Source organism: Euphorbia lathyris, chromosome 8 (assembly GCF_963576675.1).
Source record: "Euphorbia lathyris chromosome 8, ddEupLath1.1, whole genome shotgun sequence".
In the NCBI taxonomy this organism is placed as follows: Eukaryota; Viridiplantae; Streptophyta; class Magnoliopsida; order Malpighiales; family Euphorbiaceae; genus Euphorbia; species Euphorbia lathyris.
In genome coordinates, this window is record NC_088917.1 from 63,030,544 (window position 1) to 63,052,896 (window position 22,353).

General features: G+C 32.6%; 3 protein-coding genes across 4 annotated transcripts; all 3 read right to left on the minus strand.

Moving 5' to 3' along the window:
• Nucleotides 1-406: 406 nt before the first annotated feature.
• LOC136202667 (ADP-ribosylation factor 1-like) lies at nucleotides 407-8,271 on the minus strand. The gene is made up of 9 exons (XM_065993426.1): nucleotides 8,063-8,271; nucleotides 7,729-7,945; nucleotides 7,562-7,600; nucleotides 7,306-7,368; nucleotides 4,404-4,422; nucleotides 3,926-4,037; nucleotides 1,941-1,988; nucleotides 1,072-1,202; nucleotides 407-652 (listed from the first exon to the last, which is right to left on the minus strand). The coding sequence occupies exons 2-9, from the start codon at nucleotides 7,829-7,831 to the stop codon at nucleotides 619-621; spliced, it is 549 nt and encodes a 182-aa protein (XP_065849498.1). The 5' UTR covers nucleotides 7,832-7,945; nucleotides 8,063-8,271; the 3' UTR covers nucleotides 407-618.
• Nucleotides 8,272-12,460: 4,189 nt separating this feature from the next.
• LOC136202358 (uncharacterized protein At4g14100-like) lies at nucleotides 12,461-13,679 on the minus strand. Its single transcript, XM_065992925.1, has 2 exons — nucleotides 12,964-13,679; nucleotides 12,461-12,813 (listed from the first exon to the last, which is right to left on the minus strand). Exons 1-2 carry the CDS (start codon nucleotides 13,466-13,468, stop codon nucleotides 12,674-12,676), a joined length of 645 nt encoding a protein of 214 aa, XP_065848997.1. The 5' UTR covers nucleotides 13,469-13,679; the 3' UTR covers nucleotides 12,461-12,673.
• A 921-nt stretch (nucleotides 13,680-14,600) lies between these two features.
• LOC136202357 (xylose isomerase) lies at nucleotides 14,601-21,636 on the minus strand. Of its 2 annotated transcripts, none has more exons than XM_065992924.1 (21): nucleotides 21,396-21,636; nucleotides 20,898-20,980; nucleotides 20,691-20,795; nucleotides 20,337-20,411; nucleotides 20,137-20,266; nucleotides 19,961-20,052; nucleotides 19,743-19,793; nucleotides 19,279-19,355; nucleotides 19,134-19,188; nucleotides 18,925-19,026; nucleotides 18,736-18,787; nucleotides 18,116-18,161; nucleotides 17,984-18,039; nucleotides 16,087-16,138; nucleotides 15,919-15,998; nucleotides 15,732-15,802; nucleotides 15,599-15,639; nucleotides 15,411-15,510; nucleotides 15,249-15,320; nucleotides 15,088-15,165; nucleotides 14,601-14,864 (listed from the first exon to the last, which is right to left on the minus strand). In XM_065992924.1, exons 2-21 carry the CDS (start codon nucleotides 20,955-20,957, stop codon nucleotides 14,829-14,831), a joined length of 1,431 nt encoding a protein of 476 aa, XP_065848996.1. In that variant the 5' UTR covers nucleotides 20,958-20,980; nucleotides 21,396-21,636; the 3' UTR covers nucleotides 14,601-14,828. The 2 variants fall into 2 exon arrangements, with proteins under 2 accessions (XP_065848996.1, XP_065848995.1); XM_065992923.1 differs by lacking the exon at nucleotides 21,396-21,636 and adding an exon at nucleotides 21,071-21,089.
• Nucleotides 21,637-22,353: the final 717 nt, after the last annotated feature.

Consider the following 22,353-nt stretch of genomic DNA (forward strand, 5'->3'; position numbering starts at 1 on the left):
GAAACGAGTAATTTTGAAATGAAAGAAAATATTAATTAAGAAATCTTTATTCACGGAATAGTAGTTATTCCATGAAAAAAAAGATGAAAAAAAAGAATCAAATGGTGATAAAGATTTTATTTTTATTCTGTTCCTAGTCTATACTATGAACCACACAACCAAACGACACCTTGTCACTATAACTTGGAATAAGGAAAATATAACTAAATGAACAAATGTAACTAGCTAAATGTAAACTGCTGTAATTTTATTGAAAATAAATGAAGTTGAGTGAACTTTGTGAAACATAAACCACACTTCAGTGACTGTCTGGTGCATTTTTCACCCCTAAATGAAGCCACCATCAATCTGTCCTTCGCATCTTGTATACTGATAAAAGGGAAACAAAAATTGCAAGAGCTACGCAGGATTTGAACAGTGGGCAAGAAAAATGGTTCAAAAATGTGTAACGTTACATAGCGAATTGATCGCATCTTTAACGAAAATTTTACAAAAAAATTAGTGATCGTCAAAAACCAAAAACTGCATACAGTAAATAGAATTTTCCTAACAAACATAGTAATTTTTAACCTTTAAATTTTGGGTCATGCATCCATCCTCAAATTTTCCTTGAAAGAGTTAGGCACCTCCAGACTTGAGTGTATTACTCAACCTACAATAACACATTTTTTACCCCATTAGGCTGTAATTATAATATAATACTAGTGACAATAATTTGAATTTTAGTTTTAATTTTCCTCTATGTTGCACGGAAACTGAAATGAAAACAGAAACGGAAAATGAAAAACGCTATTTCTAAATAAATATAGTTTGGGAACGGAAATGAACACGAAACATGGAAACGCTACTGAAGGAGCATTTCTGTGCAATATAGGTTTTCCCACATCAGAAGACATGCTACATCAGTTCATGGATTGATTTGATCGATATTTAAATATTATATGTAACCTAACCAGATATTAGGATAATTCACCTAGCATGTAATGTATATGCTTACCATTGCAATAACAGAAGTTCGTGCAAACCTATTTTATTTTCAGTGTCATACGATTTTATTTTTTCTGAACTTACCAGTCCAAACCCTCAAAAAGACCTTCTCCTTTGATGGCAGAAGTTTTGAAAATTGCCCATTGACGATTTTTAATCTTGTGCAATTCTAAAGACTCGGTAATTGCAGCATCATCAACCGCACCAGGAAGATCCTGTATAGACCAACGAATCATCTTCAGAACAGCAGAATTTTAATTTCTAAAAAAATAAAAACACTTGCTTCAAATTCTATGTATGACATAATAAAGACATGAAGTCAGTACAGCAGTTTTATTAGACTAGGACCAGCCCACCCAGTTAGACCCGTTACCAGTGCATAAACTGTTTATGTACGTAATAACTTATAAGACTGGTGAGATATTGACCCAGAGAACACTGATTCACACTCAAAATGACAAAAAGCAAACAATCCAAACAGAATCTCCAAATAACACTAAGAAATTCCTACCAAGCGACACAAAAGGTTTCGTTCTGTCACATAGTTATGATCATAAACTAATAACTTTCATATTGTGTAATAAGTAACTAGTCAAAGTACATTTTATTGAAATAATGAAGTTTTCAGTTTCTTATATTTAAGCATCGTTAAAAGATATCTTTTAAAAATATAACATTCCTGACAAAAGAAAACATCTAGTTCTCTTATATATATAATCACGGGTTAAAACCACTGACTTGTTGACTTGGTGCCTTCAAGGTTTGGCCAGCAGGTCTAATACCACTGCTAATAGAGGCACATATAAGAATTTGTAACTTCTATTATTTTCACAAGCACCCAAGGGTTGAAATCACAATCAAAATACTCGTTTGAGTTGCAAATACAATTCGCTTTGGAAATTTGTTCCCTTTGACAAAAATCTAAAAGAAGACAAACTAGGCACACAACAAACCTGCTTGTTTGCAAAGATAAGAACAACAGCTCCTCTTAGCTCTTCCTCCTGCCAAAAGAATTCACATGTTAACTGGAATCAACAAGTGAACTAATCAACGGCATGAGCATTGATATCAAATATGGCCAAGTTTTACATATTCCAAATGAAAAGATGGACAACACAAGAAAAGAACTAGAGTCATTTTCAGCAATGCTAGAAGGTACAAGAGTAACAAGACAAATGGTTTTCTCAGTGAAGTCCAAAAACTCTTAGCAGTAGGGGTCAAAGAGTTTCATTTGTGAAAGAATCGGAAGCTAAGACATTGAATTCTATGGCCTTCCCATAAGCAGATTACATAAAGGGCGGCCCGGTCGCATTACGCGTCCCCGCTGAGCGAGGGTCCGGGGAGGGGTCCCACCACAAGGGTGTATTGGGGGCAAGCCTTCCCTTGCCAATTTAATTGGCAAGAGGCCGCCCCTAAGACTCGAACCCGTGACCTCTGGTCACACGACAACAACGTTTTACCGTTGCGCCAAGGCTCGCCATAAGCAGATTACATATAGCTTAAAAAATATTAATGAACTTACACATGACAAATAATTTATGCAGCAAAGAAAAAGAGTGTTAAAATAGAACACACACCCTTGTAGTTTGTTTATGAACTTTAAAAGTTAAAAATAAAAATAAGAAAGCAACAAAATATAGTTCCCCAAAAATCCCTTAAAATTCATACTGAGTAACAACTTTCTTTTTTTATATTTACTATCTCAAGGCTACGAAGTTTTAGGATTCATTTATAATCCCATCTAAAAAATTTCTGATCTTAAAATTCAAACCAGTCTCTGCTATCAAAATCTCAGATGATTGTTACAACTGGGGCAATTGATCCCAATAAGACCCTGGATTTTGCGAGACTTTGTATCTGAAATTGCAAATAGACAAGCACTGAAAAGCTATGATCTGAACAGTCTACAATCACTTTCGGATAATCAGAACCCCTAAAACAAAAATTTCCAATGATCTGAACAGTCTACACTTTCGGATAATCAGAACCCCTAAAACAAGAATTTCCAATGTAACTCCATATTGTGAAATTACAATTAAATGTCAATAGGGGGTTACTACGATTGTCACTGTTCATAGTAATCCAATATGAGGATCAAAATTTCTGTGACATTTCTGCATTGGTATCGACAAAATTTGATCATCCGCACTACGAGGATAATAACACGTATAGTCCAGCAACTTTTGCACTGTAATATAATAGCCATATAAGTTCAATGTGTATCAATAAACTTCTGTAACTTTCATTATTTTCATCCATTGTCCTCATGGCTAATATCCGCTGAGTTAGTTTATCAAACTTACCAGCTGCCTGCCATGTCACAGCACCTTTTCCATGTGACACGTCAGCATTGCAAATTTGCAAAGCCATAATAATAAAAAGAAAAACAGATTGAAATATAAATCTTTTTGTCTGTACTGGTGACATTTCTCTGAGGGAAAAAAAAAAGATATTTACGGTAATTTTTTTCTTTTCTAATATTATGAATTTGCCATGCATGCCACATGGCGAGCGTTTGACATAGCAACCAGTTGGGAAGTCCGAAAATCCAAACTCACTGGTTTTTGGCCAGAATAATAATACATGCAAAAAGTTGAAGTTAGAAAAGAAATTATGGTTGTGAACCCAAAGAGTTTGACTAAGAAGTAAGATGTTTGCGAACTTTGGTCTCATGATCTAGAAACCTCACTGCAAAATTCCACCACAATATCTCAGGTTGCCACCTCTAAGAATTAATCTCGGTAATTTACTAGCATGTGCAGGATGTGATGATTATAAATTCACGTCTGAAATATCTCGTTGGCCCAAATAATAGGCAATACAAGTTGCATTTTATTATTCTGTTGATTTATGTCTATGGCCTTCAAAATTCCATCAAATTTAAATATGCGGAGAGATTAGAAACCAACTTTTCATTAGGTTAAAGAGACAAATGTACCTCAAGGATTGCATGAAATTCCTCTTTGGCAATCACCAGCCTCTCAGTGTCGCTTGAATCAACAACATAGATAATGGCTTGAGTATTAGGAAAGTAACATCTCCAATATGGTCTGTAGAATAAATCAAAGTAACACGTGAGCAAGATTTGTTTTATCATGATCAATCAAAACAAACTAACACAATTAACATTACTAGAAGAAGAAGCAATTCTATATCTAAGAGCACAAACAAAGAATAAGACAATCAGGAGAAAAACAAGGAATGACATGTTCTAATCAATCATTTATTATGTCTCTGCTTGCCATGAAATAGACAATATGCAGGTATTAAGTCTATTTAAGTTCTTCAAAAAAAAAAAAAAGTCTATTTAAGTAAAACCAAATAGTACATATCATGAGGATAAGTAGTATTAATATAATAAAGGTTTTACACATAAGGACTTATAGCTTAGCAATGTAAACTCATCATGAAGTTACCTGATACTTGTCTGTCCACCTGTATCCAAAAAGGAAAAGAAGAAAAAGAAAATCTCAGGTCAATAAATTAACAAAACGTTTGATAATAAAAGCTTAAAGGTTAAACAACTAAAAGAACATAAACTATATTGATTTCTGAATAAGCAGAAGAAATTGAAAGGTATAAAAGGTGTAAAAATAACGAGCTTTTTACTTGCATAAATCAAACTACAGATTGTCTCCTATAACTGATGAAATTGGCATCTAAGATGTGTTTCATAGGGAAGAACGCTTTTTATCATAATCTAGAGGATCTGACACAGTTGAGAAGAATTTTCTTTCTAGACTAATTGAAACTTCACTTTAAACTTTCTTTCTACACAATCTAACTCCAAAATCAATCTAAATAATAGCTAGAATTAGTTCCTATATATTACTAGACCTACATTGTCACTTATTATTCAAGTTCTCACGAGTTTTCAAGGCATTGCTTATGCAGAAGCAGAAAGAAGGATGAATGAAAAAAATTGTAACATTATTTTCTATGTAACTTATGGCTTGGTAACTTGCCTTATCATGAACCCCAATGTTAAAGCATGATAATGGTTTAAAATCAGAACATAAACAATAATAGAATAAATATTTTTCTTGAGTCCACAAGTTTAAGAGTTGTGGTAATTATAAAATCACCATCAAATTGATGAATAAGTACATAACACAAGTAGGTGCATTCAGAAGCTTCCACACATTGTGATTATTTTTGTTTATTTACTTTATGTTTATGTTTCTCAAGTATCTAGACAATCTATTTGGCATCAATAAACTTAAACCTGCTGCTGAGTGTTTCAGAGCCCTGTACCAATGAGCCACCCACTGCCCTGAACTGTAGGGTAATTTTGGCTTTTGATGCACAATATGCAAGACCTGGAAGTATGCTCACTAACTTGGAGCCATTACTGGAATTGGAAATCATCTAACTAATCTACAGAAGTCCTAAGCACTCAACCACCAATTCTATGCTAACAAACAGATTATAAATGTTCTGAAAGCATTAATTGCATAGTTGTCCAATCTTCATCCTGTCGTAGTACTATCTTCTCCTGCATCATATCCTATCGTAGTACTATCTTCTCCTGCACCTTATTCCTTCTAACTTCTTCATAAGCACTTCATTAGAGCCCTTCTATGCCTTCTAAATAAGATTACAATCCAAAAGCCTTACCATAAAAATTATGCCAGTTTTTATTTCACCCTGAACCTCATCAGCAATCACTAGATGGATAAAACCATGAGCCCTAACCCTCTTCTACAACAATGAATCTCAAATTTTTTTGAAATCATAAAGCACAATATTTCAACAAAATGCAAATTAAATAGCTAGTCCTATGCTCACTTCTAATCAGCTTTCTTAGTATGCATTTGAAACATTATTCTAACTGAAATTGCTACTTTTCTTTTATTTAATGTCCCTCCGGCAATATTTTCTGAAAGATTAAATACGAATACCAAACTTGTAAATGAAACCCAATTGTCACAAAATTAACTTGTTGTCTTTATTAGCCTACAACGTCAGTTTATAGAAAATTTAATTCAATTTAACAAATCCATGAAGAATAATGAGAATAAAATGTCCAATTTTGCAGTGCCATTTCATGCAACTATTCCAAATACTTCATATGCTTAACTTTGGACTAAATTAGTTATTTACAATATGAAATTTTGTGCTAATTTGTAAAATTTTGATCTAAATTAGACATAAAGCTCATATGGTCATAAAGTTAATTTTGAGCTAAACTAGATTTCACTGGAAAATTGACACTTAATCCATTTTTCCCAAATGCTGAGGTGTTATTTCGTAAGCTGTAAAGCAACGTAATTGAATCAAACTCAAAATATTCATCTTTATATATTGTATTTGATTTAATAACAATGCTTACCAAGCATACCATAGCTTCATCATCCCATAAGAGCAGCATGGCATTGCAATAAAGATAAAAATGAACTAACGTAAAACTCAAAACAAAGGAAGCTAATGATTGGAAACTCTTGATATACATCACCACTTAGTTGGCACGTACTTTCCACAGTCATTTTAAATTGTTTAGTTATTCCAAAAGAATCTTGAAAGTTTGCATAAGATTCGTCGTGTGCTCCTTTGTGGTTACTATGCCTAAGAGATTAGGTACCCAAGAATTAATAATTATATCAAATGAGCACAATCCTGTCATGGGCTCTCTGTGGACATAAAAATGAGCCATCCTTCAACAACTATATATAAGCCCAGAAACACAATAGATGCATGTCCATGGATACACATTCTAGAAGCTATTCAGAACATAAAAAAAATTACAGAAAACAAGATAATTATTAGGGTTTAGCTACAGAACATAAAAAAAATTACAGAAAACAAGATAATTATTAGGGTTTAGCTACAAAGTAGTTAATGCCATTGATAGGATTATTTTCTAGTCTTCCTTCATTCCTTGGATAAAAGAATATCTCCTAATCATTCTTGCCTGATTTAATATTTGTCATAATTATTCCTCTCGCAATGAGTAAGATTTGGAAATTTTAAGCTCTAGTACAAAATCTTTCAGAAGAAATATTTCTTATTGCATATGAATGGATAAACGCATTATTTAGGTACATCCTCTGATAAAAAAAAATGCATATAAATGATGTTCAAAGTAATTAAGTTCACTAGGATGTTAATAAAAGGGTCTATATTGCAGATTCGAAAGCTAAATCAATAAACAATAAGCTCAAGCTTATGCTTTGAAACAGAATGACATAATGGGTTCATGAACACTAAAAACATTTATATCACTAAGCCATCTAAATCAGTCTCGAAAAACATGTGACTAATGATAAGCCAATAGGAAATAGAGAACTACAGATCAACGAGACTTATTAATTGGCTTACCCAGATCCCATACTTGAAACTTGATGTTATTGTACTGCACTGTCTCAACATTAAAGCCAATCGCTGCATCCAATAAACAAACGGATCAATTGGCAACTCTGAAAGAAGAAGGAATTTCATATCCTAGCTCATATTCAAAATGCATACTGAGGCAGCAAGATAATTAGATTCAAATATGTTAAATCTTTTATCCATTTTTATCACCATCTAATAAAACATCAAATCCAAACAAAAATAACTAAGAAAGAATACCAACTTGGGATCGTGGATACAACTTCGCCCATCTGAAGCCGATCTGCATTAACCAAAATAGTATTAGCAACAAGATGATCAAATTTCAGCAAATACCCAAAAGAAGAAATCACAAAACAATCAAAAGATACCACAAAAAATCAACAGTAACAAATAAACAAAAATACATACAGAGAATCGTAGTTTTGCCAGCATTGTCGAGGCCGAGAACGAGGATCCGAGCCTCTTTGTTGCCAAAAACTGAAGTGAACAATTTCGTAAACAAGATGCCCATCTTTTCGATTCAGCTTGATAACGATAAATGAAAATTCTCTCTGCTATACAGAGAACAGATCGTAGGAGAAGTGGGATCTGATCCGCTGAGCCGCTTAGCAGACCCTATTCCTCTCTAATTTGATAATAATTATAATAAGAGCAGTATCAGAAGGCGAATAGAAGCAAATGATGTACAGGAAGAGATACAAAAATTAATGAAACATCCATGGGGGGTGAATAAGAAACTTACCTGAAGAGAAAAAGGACAGGGTCTGCTCGCGAAGTACGTTGAGGGGAATATCGATTAGGAATCGAAATAAGAGAATTTGGAGTGGGGAAGAAGAAGATGATGATGAGGTAACTGAAACAAAGAACAGACCAAACAAGAGTTCGTTGGTCTTTTTCTTTGTTAATGTAAAACTCTGAGCGCAAACAAAATTTGGTGCTGATTCTCCGTCCGGTAGCAGTGTATGCAGTACTTTACTTTTGATATTCGCCACGTTAGCGGTTGATTGCTGAAACATTATGACGTGTAATTTCAAAGTTTCTGATTTTTTTGGGAAAATTACATAGAAATTCATGTTTTAAAAATTATTTACAATTATATCAAGTTATAATTTTGGATTATGTCAAACTACTACATTAGTACTTTTAATATATTTTAAGGATTAAAATTTATAAATTAAAAGTCTAAAATATATTGTCTAAAGTTTATGATTTATGAATTGGAATATAGAATTTTTAAATTATGGTTTAAAATCATACTATATAGAGAATAATGACATATTAAGAATTAAGTTTAGTGATATGATTTAATTGTAATTTTGTACTTAATTATGATATTCATGTATTTGACCCTTTTTTTTATCAGTTAAAAATAGAGATCCGGCCCGGACAAAACTAATGGGCTTATATGTAAAATTTCATAGTGAAATTTAGGGTCAAATACATGAATATCATAATTAAGTACAAAATTACAACTAAATCATATCACCAAACTTAATTCTTAATATGTCATTATTCTCTATATATTATGATTTTACATCATAATTTAAAAATTCTATACTCTAATTCATAAATCATAAACCCTAAAAAATATATTCTAGACTTCAAATTTATAAATTCTAATTTATAAATTCTAATCCATAAAATATATTAAAAATACTGATTTTATTAGTTTGACATAATCTAAAATTATAACTTGACATAGTTCTAAATTATTTTTAAAAGATGAATTTCTGTGTAATTTTCCCTGAAATTTATCCGTAGAAACTATTTACAATTATATTAAAGTATGATATCAAACTGATAAAATCATTATTTTTAATCTATTTTAAAAATTAAAATTTATAAATTAGAAATTTAGAATATATTATCTAGAATTTAGGATTTATGGAAATTCTTTAAATTAATAAAAGTATATTTTATTTATTATATATCTCACATATTAAGAAGTTTAATAATCTAATTTTGTTATAATTTTAAATTTAATTATGATATTGATGTAGGAAAGCCTAAATTCATATTCCAAGCCTAGGCCTACCACACTCATCTCACTTTTTGTAGATTTTGTATTTTTGAATTATATATAATATTTTAATGCTAATATGATAGGGGATTAGAGTCATATTTGACTTTTAACATTTTTTTTTAAAGTGTAACGATATTTTATCGTTTCTAAGCAAGATCAATGTTGCTTTTACTTAATAAAAAATTTGAACGAACTTATTTGATAATTGATTTAATTGTCATATCAGACATTTTAAACGAGTTTGTTCTTATGGTAAAACAATTTTGTACATATTATGTAACTATTAGTAACAAAGCAAGCATTTAGATACTTTGATTAAAAAAATATATAATTAACGTTAGAGGTACATTTGTATATTTTATGAAGAAAATCTATATTTTCCTAAAAATGTGACAATCGAATTTGATTCTTATCTTTTATATAGGCAAAAAGCATCCTGAGCCCCCTGATCTTTAATTGTTTGGTGTATTAAGCCATCGATCTTTAATTTAGACACATTGAGCCTCTGATCTTTCATTGTTTGGTGCATTAAGCCCTCGATCTTTCATTTAGACACATTGAGCTCTTGATCTTTCATATATGGGTGTATTAGGCTCTTCCATAAATCAATTCACATATGAGTGTATTAAGGACATGTTTGGTTCAACTAGGAGTGCTCAATGATCGGTTCGGTTTGAAAACCGAACCGAAATAACCGAATACCAAATAACACCTAAAATAAAAACGAAAGCCGATTTATATTAACAAACCAAACCGAACCGATTATTTCGGTTCGGTTCAGTTTGGTATTCGGTTTCATCATTTATAAAATAAATTATTAATTAATTATTAGTTTATATTATATTTAAAATATGTACATTAAAATTTCATGATCCTAAACTTAAATAACCACCCGTACTACTAACTAAATTCATGAATGTTATTAAACATTTAAATGTAATTACATACAGTATGTTTTTTAAAGTAATTACTTACTGTACATCAATTAATATGTTACAATTATGGTAAATTGATAATATCCTAACATTATAATAAATTGATAATAGATAGTTTTTTTTTTTAAAAGGGTTAATAGATAGCTAAATTAATGATAAATTGATAATTGATAATTAAACTAATAAGATAATTAATATTGTATTATTATCATAAAATATTAACTGTTTTAGTACAATACAACAACATAATTGAACAATTATTTACTTTAGGAATCTTAATAATCAGATAATTGCTTCAAAAAAAAATCAGATAATTAATATAGCTAATAATGATTACTAAATTTAATGAACCTTAAATTCGGTCGGTTTGATTAATTCGGTTATTTTATCATAAAAACCGAACTGATCGATATTATCAAACAGACCCTTAATACACTCATATATGAATTGATTTATGGAAAGGCCTAATAAATCCATATATGAAAGGGCTCAATGTATTTAAAGGAAAGATCGAGGGCTTAATGCACCAAACAATGAAAGATTATGGGCTCAATGTGTCTAAATGAAAGATCGAGGGCTTAATACACCAAACAATGAAAGATCAAGGGTCTCAGTATGCTTTTTGCCTTTTATATATATATATATATAGGATAATTTGATTCTTATCCTATATAAATTTGTAGATCAAGTCGCTCTATTTTATTTTTATAAATTCTATATCCATCACGATTGGTTAGAGTGAATTCGACCTAAGCCCTTGTTTGGGAGGAGGTTAATGGGAGTAATAGAAGGTTAAGTATTAAGTTAACCTTGTTTGGGAGTTATTTTTTGAGAGTAAATGGAGGTTAATGGGGTTAAATGTTTACTTCCTCTAACCTTCAAACTCTAACCTCCAAATTGAGGGTTAATGAGAGTAACGTAAACTTTTTTAAAAATTTTTGTCTCTGCAAAGTAAATTTAACTTTCCTTCCCCTCCATATTTAAACTCCCAAACAAGGTTAATTTTTAACTTTCCGTTCCATCACTTCCCTTCCCTTTCCATTACCTCCTTGAACTCTCTTCTCCATTAACCTCCAAACTCCCAAACAAAGGCTAAAGTAATGAATCCAGCCTCTTTTCTACGTGCAAATAGAAAAAGGGTAAAGTTCAAATAAAACCCATGTGGTTTCACTAATTTTCAGATAAAGGACTGTGGTTTACTTTTTGTCAAAACAAGGATTGGGGTTTCAAACTTGGATTAATGCTATTAAAACCATGTTTAACGACCTGAAAATGAAAATTTTCAAGAATTAAAGTTGTTCAATGTCATATTTTCTATGGAACTACATTTTCGATTTTCGAAAATCATCTTTTTTGGAACTTTCTCTCTCTAAACATTAACTTTCTCTCTCTTTCCCAAACATCATCTAAACAATCTCAAAATAAAAAAGTTGAAGAATTAAAGTTGCTTAGAATATTAGTAGTTCTTAAAATATGTCATTTTTGAAGTCGTCAAAGGTGATTTTAATAGTATCAATCGAAAAAGTCCTTATTTTGTTAAAGTTAAAAACCTCCGTCCTCGTTTTGACAAAAAGTAAACCACAGTCTTTTATCTGAAAATTAGTGAAACCACATGGGTTTTATTTGAACTTTACCCATAGAAAAATAGATGATTTGGTTCACTACTCGGATCAACTGAAAAAAAAAATAGTAAACTCAATTCGGTTCATGATCCTATCCTTTACAGATTTTAAGTCCGTAAAACTTAAACATTCATTTCCATATCACCTCTTTAAAATGATTATAGTCTTAATATTTATTTATTTATTTTTATTTTTTTATAATTATATTATGAGTCTATTTTATACATATTACATTTTTAAATATTTATACAAATTTTGAAGTTTTATTTTCGTCACTCTTTTAGTCATTTTTTTTAAATCAATGGACACTATTAACTTTAAAATGATAAATTACCCTTTATCCTAATTTACAATAATAAAACATTCCCTTTTTCTTTTTTTCTTTTTTTTTTCCACATAATTTCAATCTATCCAATATTATAATTAATTTACTAATTTTTATATAATTAAAAAAATTTAATTTGGTGATGTGAAGTAAATGAAAAATATTTTAAAAATTATAAAATTAGAACTAAAAGCTATATAAAAAGGTAAAAATAAAGTATTAAACCTATTCCATGTATACATGTTATGTATTTCCAAATAAAAGTGATCCATAATGACAACAAGGAACACTAATTTTAAAGAGATTAGCAGCTCATTATTAATAACTTTACGAAAAAATCTCCAATATATCATCATGAGTATAGTGTGTTTCCGGTAGGCTTTCAAGATCTTGTTTTTGCTGATGTAAGTGGAGCGAGTCTTCCGAGTCTATTAGTTTCTCTTTCTTATTAGTTCGTTCTGAGGTATAGTCCTTCCCTTTTATCTGAAAAAACCGAATGATCTTGGGTGAAACAATAAGCAGGTGCTTGAGTCAAAGAATCCTCCAATACTGCACCAACCTCAAATGTCATCACATGTGATGATATACCTGCAAAGCCAATATGATCCAAGTTTTGAAATCTATAATAAAGGCTGATAATTTCATGTTATTCGTGTCAAAATTATAGAATATTTCATGTTATCGTGTCAGAAATTGCGAACCTTAACAAATAGGAATTAGTAATATTGAAAAACATACCATCATAGAAGTCCCATCTAACTGGTCTGTTAGTATAAACATCTTCATAGTACCATATAAAATCAACCTTCTCCCAAACATGACACAAAAAGCCATCAGTAACAGAAGTCCCAAGATAAATAGCTCCATCAAGAAAATCAGGCCTAGGAATTCCCACTCCAAATTCCATAATCTCACAACTAAATGGTTCATTAAGAGTATAATAGAAAGAAGTACCATTATTCCACTCTATATCATATTGAACGATGGAGAGTTGTTTGTGGAAAATGTTGACATTTCGACCTCTAGGCCAATCATACCATAGATCACTCATTTGAAGCTTAGTTGATGTCAGATTCATGTAAAGAAGTGCATGAAATTGTTCTGGCCAAGGAGTTGGAGTTGGAGTTGGAGTTGGAGCTTGAGATTGGACTGAATCGGCTGATGATGGGTTGGGGAGATAGAGGGAAATGATGATGAAAATGGTTGAAAATAGATGTAATCTGTGGAATTGTGTATTCTTCATCTTTTTTTGTATACTGTTATTGACAAAGGTTCTGCAATTTGATTGCTGCTGAAGTTGGTTGGTAGGGAGAAGTGAACTTTATCTTCAATGCTTGGTTGAGAGCAAAAAGGTTGAAATGATAAACTTGTACTCTTTTTTCTCTAGAAGTTGAACTTATTACCTAAAAGCTTAATACAGTTGAAATGTCTTATTAGCCTTCTAAGTTCACATCGCAGAATAATAAAAGGTTTCGACAAGATAAAACGTGTATCACTTTAAGCAAATTTAGGGAGCTAATAAACAAGTTTAGCGAGTTCATTGTAAGCAAACTCATGGGGCTAATTAGGAATGGCAACGAGTACTCTATCCTTGGTACCCGACACTACCAGACCCTATGGCTTATCCGTACCCTATATAAAAAGGTATGGGCTCAAAAAAATTACATGTGACGGGTATGGAACGGATATGATGATACTTCCATGTCCTTAATACTTTATATAAAAACATATTAATATATAGTTTTAGATGTAGGAAGTGAAATTCGAACCAAAACTCATGTATTAATAATCTGTAGATGAATTATTTATAAGTGGTTTATTAAATTTATGTTTTGTTAAATTTGTAATATTTTTTATTTTATGCATTGATTCTTAACAGATAGATATCCACTATTTAAACGATGCTTTGTTAAATTTGTAATATTTTTTTATTTTATGCATTGATTCTTAACAGATAGATATCCACTATTTAAACGATGATTTTATCACAAATTATTTAATTCTAAACTCTTTTTTTCAGGTGATTTCCCTTTTCTATAACTCAATCATATCTCATATTAGGTGATTTCCCTTTTCTATAACTCATGCTATATGTATACCATTTTGCTCATGTCATGTATATACCATTTTGGGATGGAGCTGTCTTAAATTGGAACTCAGTATTTACTTAGTTGTATTACACAGAAAAAATTTAACTTTTGCTGACAAAAATACTCTTTAAAATTTGAATAATGGAGGTCCCATGGAGATGGAAACAATTTTTTCCTCATTCCTAAACGGGAATAGAAATAGGGATTTCCCATCTAGACGGAAACATAGATGGGAGACGAGAGCTATCCAACCTAAAATACAGTAACATATTTGTAGTATACTACTTCTGAAAAACAACTATGCATCTCTTATAAAAGAAGCTCCTAAGCTTTCAAGAAACATCGTTCATATGCTAGGAAGAGCAACATTATTATGTAAAGATCTAGAGCAGGATTAACTACATGTTATTAACAATGTCTACTATGAATTCCTATCTCCCATCACCATAAAAACATAGCTTGCAATCGTATCGAAAAGCCACCTTCCTTATCACCTTCTGCTATTAGAATACTCTACAATGCAGACTGGAAAATCATCTCCGCAAGCTCCTGCAACATCACCACGAAAACACTTATCAGACTCTATCCTGAATTATCAACGACTCATTTCCCACATTATGCTAAAACAGTTTAGTTTCTTCCCAACTTTTGAGCCAAAATCATTAAAAGTCGTCCATGATTTGTAATACTGTTTGTGTTTTAACTTAGTAGGTACATGTTTGTCGTGATAACTGAAGTAACTGTTGCTAAGCACATAGAATTATCGAAATACCTGCTTAGCAGAAGGAACAACTGGTTCGCCCCATTCAATGGCTTTCTTCTCGAGCATTTCAAAGTCCGCCTTGCCAGACTGTTCAAAGAAGCATTATTTGTAATTAGCTGCCACGAAATTATATCAAGAGAAAAAGCGGATTTAAAATTGATTCATGTTACCTCTATTAGTGCTCCGATTTCTGAGTCGAAACTCTGATAGCGCTTGCGTACAAGTTCAGGCAAAGAACCATCCTTCATTTCACATCAAGATAACCCGTCAAATATCAATTCTCAATATCGAGAAGAATATGTAGAAGCTAAAATGTGAAATACAAGCGTCACCTTAATCAATGCAGCAGCATTGCGGAGTCCACGAGCCAAGGTATCCATTCCACCAATATGAGCAATAAATAGGTCTTCAACATCTGTACTCTCTCTTCGCCTGATTATTATCAGATCAAAAGTAAGACAATATAATGAATGTTTTCATTTGTGCATTATAGAAGGAAACGATCGTCTAAGAAACTAACAATTTAGCATCAAAATTGAATCCTCCAGGCGCCAATCCTCCCTGTGGAAAACAAAAGTCGACTAGATAAAGTCAATCTATCTGAAACGGGAAGGTCTTCAAATTTTTACAGCCAATTAGAACTACAGCCTTACATTTTTAATCACACTAAGCATAACCAGAGTAGCCTCCGAAATATCTGTCATGAACTGATCTGTATCCCATCCTGTATGGATAACAATGACGTTGTTTTTACATCCATAAATTCCAAGTCATTTTAATGATTTTAATACACAAATCAGGAAATTTGTTTAAAAGATCAAAGGTTACTGATTATCTTACCAATCTGAGGATCACCAGTGTTAGCATCAATATTTCCCAGCAAACCGTTGATTCTCGCAGTTTCAAGCTCATGATGACAGCTGTTGAATGGAATAGAATTACAGGTTTAACGACAGACATAAATTGCTTAGCAGTTCGTTTTGCAAATAGCAGTCATATGTGATGTACCTATGACCAGAAAGAGTGGCATGGTTGCATTCAATGTTGAGCTTGAATTCTCCTACAAAAGTTAAATGAAGAACAATCTGAACAATTAATCATCAAAATAAATCAAAAAACACCATCAAGGTCCATCTTTGAACCAAAATGTTTATAGAACTTATGCTTAACTAGTTGGTTAAGGAAATACACATTGATATACCACAATAGCACCCATAAATTGTCTAATTACGGTAGTAACATTTGAATATCTGTTTAGTTCTATCAAATAACAGTAGGCATGTGAAAATAATTTCAAGCGACATTCTGTAATTAAACTATCACAATGTAACAGTAGGCATGTGAAAATAATTTCAAGCGACATTCTGTAATTAAACTATCACACATTGTGATTCGCATAAAATAACTTGTGCTAAGAAATATTATTGACCAAAAAATCCAGGAATTGAGAAAATGCCCGTATGTACTTGTTAGAGTATAAGTCAATGTAATTAATGAATAACATGCCTAATGCTGCTGAAGGGCTGTTGGGGCATGCTTAGGATGCTAGTAGGGTCAGTATGTCTCCTTGACTGTAGGAGTAATATCAGGAGCTACTACTTGTATATATATCAGTGTATTGTTCCCAAGAAAAATATATCAATGTAGTCTCTTAATCTACATGGTATCCCATGGATTGCTCTCTATTTCCATGGTCTGTTACATAATATCAGAGCCTAAGGTCTAAGGTTTTTGAATTCTTTTTTCTGGGTTGTATTTCCAAAGTTGTGAAGTATTTCCAGAGTTGTGTTTCTGCAAGGGTTCAATATTTTCTGGGTAGTATTTCCTAGGGTTCAATATTTGCTGGGTAGTATTTCCCAGGGTTCCATTTCTGTCAAGAGCTTGGGTCTCTTGAATACTCATTGTTGGGACGACATTCTATCTCACCACCCCTCTAGTTCATCCTCTCCGCTTCCGATCAACGTTTCCTCACATTCAGGCCACCCTGTGTCGTCGTCGCTGTAAGAAAAGTCCTCCTTACATGGGATCAGAGCCTTGTTTCGGCTTCTCTCTTGGGTTTCTAGATTAAGATTTCAGAATTTGTTTTATGCCTTGTGAGCAGAATTTGTGGGTTTGTAATTTTTGGTTGTTTCTTTCAGCATTTCTATCTGCCTTGTGAGCAGAGTCTGATTTCACCTCAACGGATTGTCGCTGTTCCTCTTCTGCTGCCGTCGCCTCTCTGTTTCTAACCTGTCTGTCCGGTTAGTTTGCCGGTGAATCTCCTTTTATGCAATTACGTTGCTGGCAGCCTCTTACGTGTTGCTTCGATTGAGTTTTGCTTGTCAGTTTCCTACGAAGTTTGATGTTCCTCTGGCATCTCTCCTGTTCGATTTGTTCTTCTGAGTTGCATCTCCTGGATTCTGTTTTATATCCTGAAGTATCTTCAGTTTTTTATGTTTTATTTTGTTTTGAGTGGTATTGTCTTAAGACTGTGTTATCTCTATATGTAGCAAGCTGAGCATGATTAAAATCCATGCTTCAGCTTGAGGGGGAGTGTTAGAGTATAAGTCAATGTAATTAATGAATAACATGCCTAATGCTGCTGAAGAGCTGTTGGGGCATGCTTAGGATGCTAGTAGGGCCAGTATGTCTCCTTGACTGTAGGAGTAATATCAGGAGCTACTACTTGTATATATATCTGTGTATTGTCCCCAAGAAAAATATATCAATGTAGTCTCTTAATCTACATGGTATCCCATGGATTGCTCTCTATTTCCATGGTCCGTTACAGTACTGAACTTCGGATTGATAATTTGATCAGACTCACATACAGGCAACAATTCCTTTTACTAGAATGCATGCTCACTTGAATGTCATATATAATATTAGAAGCAATTAAGAATCAATATGAAGTTCCAATATTTACCTACGAGGCCATATTTTCGCAAGAAATTAGCTGATGTTGCAGCATCCCAATCATACCTGGCAACATAACATCACATGTAAACACAGAACACAGTCTACAGGAAAAAAGGAAAAAAAAAAGTCCAATTCATACTGATGTTTGGTGGGTTCTTGGGGCTTTGGCTCAATTAGCAGCGTTCCTAAGATATAAAGATGGCAAAAAATGTCAGCTAAAGTAAAGAAGGAATAATAGTTCAACACAAGAACAATTAAGAAAGAAGTACTTTCCTTGGGAGTGGGTAGACCTACCCTTACCTAAATTTTTGTAAACCAAAAAAAAAACGAAAGAAGTACTTCATATGACATATGATAATAAGAATTTTACATTAGTTTCTTTCAAGCTTAAGATTTGTCAAGCAACACATTTAACCCAAAAGCTTAAGCTGATAGTTAAGGTTCAATAATAGCTTTTTATTATAATCTCAGACACACACCGCACGTGAATGTCTCCTGTATTTGGAGCGTGTACAACACGGGGCGCATCCTACCATGTATTGAAATTCAACTAGTAGATGGGGTTGCCAGGATTCGAACCCTCGACCACGTGATCTAAGAGGCGTTGGTACCATGTCAATGAACCATTTAATCCAAAAGCTTAAGCTGGTAGTTAAGGTTCGATAATAGTTTTTTATTATAATCTCTGACAAGCTTTATCATTATAAACTCAGTCTATCCTAGTATGAAACGTGATAAAATGAGCAAAGCAAGATATACCATTAAATCCAATCTTTTTCTTGTACGCAACAGCTGCTTCCATAAACCTTGCCTGTAAGTACAACAGGATCAGTTCAAAGATGTAAGCTTCCAAATTGGATGGAAACTGTAAGACTAGAAGGAAGAAGATATTTTAAATTATGATATCTAAAAGCACACTCAAATAATTCATAAAGAGTAGCATGATACCATATGATCAAGCTCCCTTTCCATATCTGTGTTCAAAAGAGACTGGTAACCCTCACGACCGCCCCAAAAGACATAATTTTCACCACCCAAGTAATGTGTGACCTGTTGATATATGCAAGTTGTGACAAGCTTAGCATCTACAGCATGAAGCACTATGCGATATATGAAATATATTTACCCAACAGTGGGATTTTTAGATAATGATATACCTCCATTGCCTTTTTTACTTGAGCTGCAGCATATGCATATACACCTACTTCAGAGCTGCAAAGGAAAGGCGTCTTTTAAGTCATGACAGCAAAATGAAAACAAGATCATTGGCAACACATTCGACTATGTATGAATATCAAGTACCTAGTAGCACCACCATGCATGTAACGAGGATGCAAAAATAATTGAGCTGTGCCCCACAGAGGGCGGATCGCAGTTCCCTGCACAGTTAAAAAATTGAAGAATGTAAAGGAGATGACCTCATGAGCTAGTAGTATGCAACAAGAACAACTTTTGTTGTATGATCAAAGAAGCATCAAGCATATGAGCTATATACGAAGGCAATCTCACATATAATACTTATGAGTGCAGAACTGGCAAGTATTAGAATCATCAAAAGAACATGAATTTAAAACATTGTATTCAAAAAAAGATAGGGTTTTTCTTTTTATTATAATTTTTTATAATCAAGGGTACTATACAAAAATAGATTCCTGTAGGAAACAGATCAAGCAATAATGTCGGCTGAAGCAAAACATCGTATGTCGAGAAAGGATAGTTCAAAGTCTTTATTTAACTTTGTGATCCATTTATTTATGCAATAATACCTGGAGCTCTTTAGCAAGGGCTACCACTTCATCCAAGTTCGCATTACTTTCCTGCAGCAAAATTAAAAAGCAACAATCAAATGTAGTTGCAGACCTCAACTGGAAGATTTCGAATTGATGAAATTGAAGATCCTCAAGATGGAAACACATACATGGAAAGGAACATTTTCATTTTAAATAGAAAATGCCAAATCAAGTAACCTTCTAACCCAACTAACCTTAATAGTTTTTCCAGCAGGAGCTATATCTCTGTCGTGAAAACACCACTTATCAACTCCAAGCTTTTCTAGGAACTCAAAGTTGGCTCTCACTGATCATGTGTCAAATACATATGTTAGAGCAATCTAATACAACATCCAAGTATACAGCATTGGCCAATACGAACTGAACTTACTTCTTCTTTTGGCCATAGCCACTGAATCGGTACCATCCTCCCAAGGCCAATATTTGGTTGGTGCGCCAAATGGGTCACCTCCTGTTCCTCGAAATGTATGCCAAAATGCAATGCTGAATCTCATCCAATCCTGTGGCAAAAAAACTTTCAGAACAATCAAGTAGCTGGAATATAATTTCACATTAGGAATGATTTACTACCTTCATTGTTTTACCAAGAATCACTTCTTCTGCATTATACCATTTGAATGCAAGTGGATTCTTGCTGGAAGGACCCTGCAAATAACAATGCATTAAAAGTTAAAACCACCATACATTTTGAATATCTACCATTCAGAAGAAGAAAAAAAGATTTCAGCACAATTATTTATTTGACAGAAACAAAACAAGGAAAGAAAAACATTGAATGAAAAGGATCATCAAACAAACTCATGATGTAAAAAAATGGGTCAGAAGATTATTTTTTTTAAAATGTTCGCAAACTAAATAATAGCACACTATGCAATGAAAGCATGAGTTAACATGATGAAACAAATACATCAAATGAATCTTTACCTCAAACTTAATTTTAGGGATTCCTGGGAAAAATTCCCCTTTCCATTCTGAATCACCACATCCAGCATCGGTACTAGCAGGGCATGTTGGTGGAGCAGCAGCAATCTGAATGCAGGACGTTGAATTGAGCAAATAGATGAAAAAAGAAAACTTTGCTAAACCAAAAGGAAAAAAAATCCAATGACACTGATCCACTGATAGCCTTACCACTCCATAAGTTACAAAATTCAAGCACAGAAGAAGCAACAATGTCACCCCACTTTTCATTTTGATCTTTTCCAATCCAATTTCTGCAAACACAAAGTTAATAATCAAACGATATATTTATAATTGAACACCTATCGAACCCAATGCTGGCCAAAATTAGGGCATCCAATCACCCATTATCACACTGAAAACATCTCCATATAAAACTGCAAAAGTAGGCAGCCAAATCAACACAAACACAGAGTAGTAAAAAAACAAAATCTGATCAAAATCTAATCCTCTCTATCTCTCTTCCATAGTTACCAAAGTTCGCAACATAAGCTAAAAATTGGACGCTATTATTATGTGCCCAGAAACGCAAATTCAAAAATTGACACAGAAAACGCGAAAAGAAAAAGAGGAACAGTTTGATCATGCCTCAGTCATTCCCGAAATCAACCGCATCAATCAAACCTCAATCGAAAAACAAATAGCATTCCATATCTGAGAATCACTTACAGATAGTGTAAATTGCAACTGAAACAAGCTCTTCGATACAGGAGCTGACGCTCTCTTTCTCTCTCTCTGTATATATATTACTACAATAATAGTATTTTTTATTAAATTAAAATTGTTAATAAAATACTAAGTAAATGAATGGAATTCCAATGTAACTAAATGATCTGGTTTGTGTATTTTAAGGATTAGATCTTGTCAATGCTAATTTAGTCGTAATCCTTTTTTCGTGTTCGGTTCTGCTTCTTCAGCATTATCCAAATATCTGTAAAGATAAAGCTAAAATGCATATAAACATAATTGCTTACCTCTGCAATATAATTGGGCCGTGATAATAATAATAAATACTTCCTTAATATCAATATCCAATATTGGCCCTTAAATATGTCTATTTTCTTATTTTGAAGGGGAAAAATAATGTTTTGAGGCTTCAATTTTTAGATTTTTTTTTATATAGATCACCTTCTTATTATTAAAGTTTTTTTTAATGTATATCTATATTCGAATTTGAGATCTCTAATTCAAGTGATTTGAGATCCTTAACTACTCAAATCAGCTATATATTGTTTTATGCTTTTTTAATAATATAATAAAATCACATTTATCGACTCTTTGGTTAATGAAATTGGTGTGTGATAATATGAGATGGACTTTTAGCATTCTTCAATATTTGAAATAAGACACAAAAATAATTAAGAAGAAGTTGGGGATCTGTGGTCCACTCTTCTAATGCTTAAATCAATAAAATTAAGGAGATATATTAAAAAGTATGTAATTGAAGTATATAAGAAAAATGTTACATTTTGATGCACTGTGTACCTTTCTATTTATAAGATGCCAATATTTGTATGCTCTAAATGTGTTGAATTCCATGTGGCAGCTGCTTAATGGATGAGGTTTACTTTAAACCCGAAGCAGTTGCACCGGTTATAACTGTTGTCCGCAAATCAAGATGCATGGC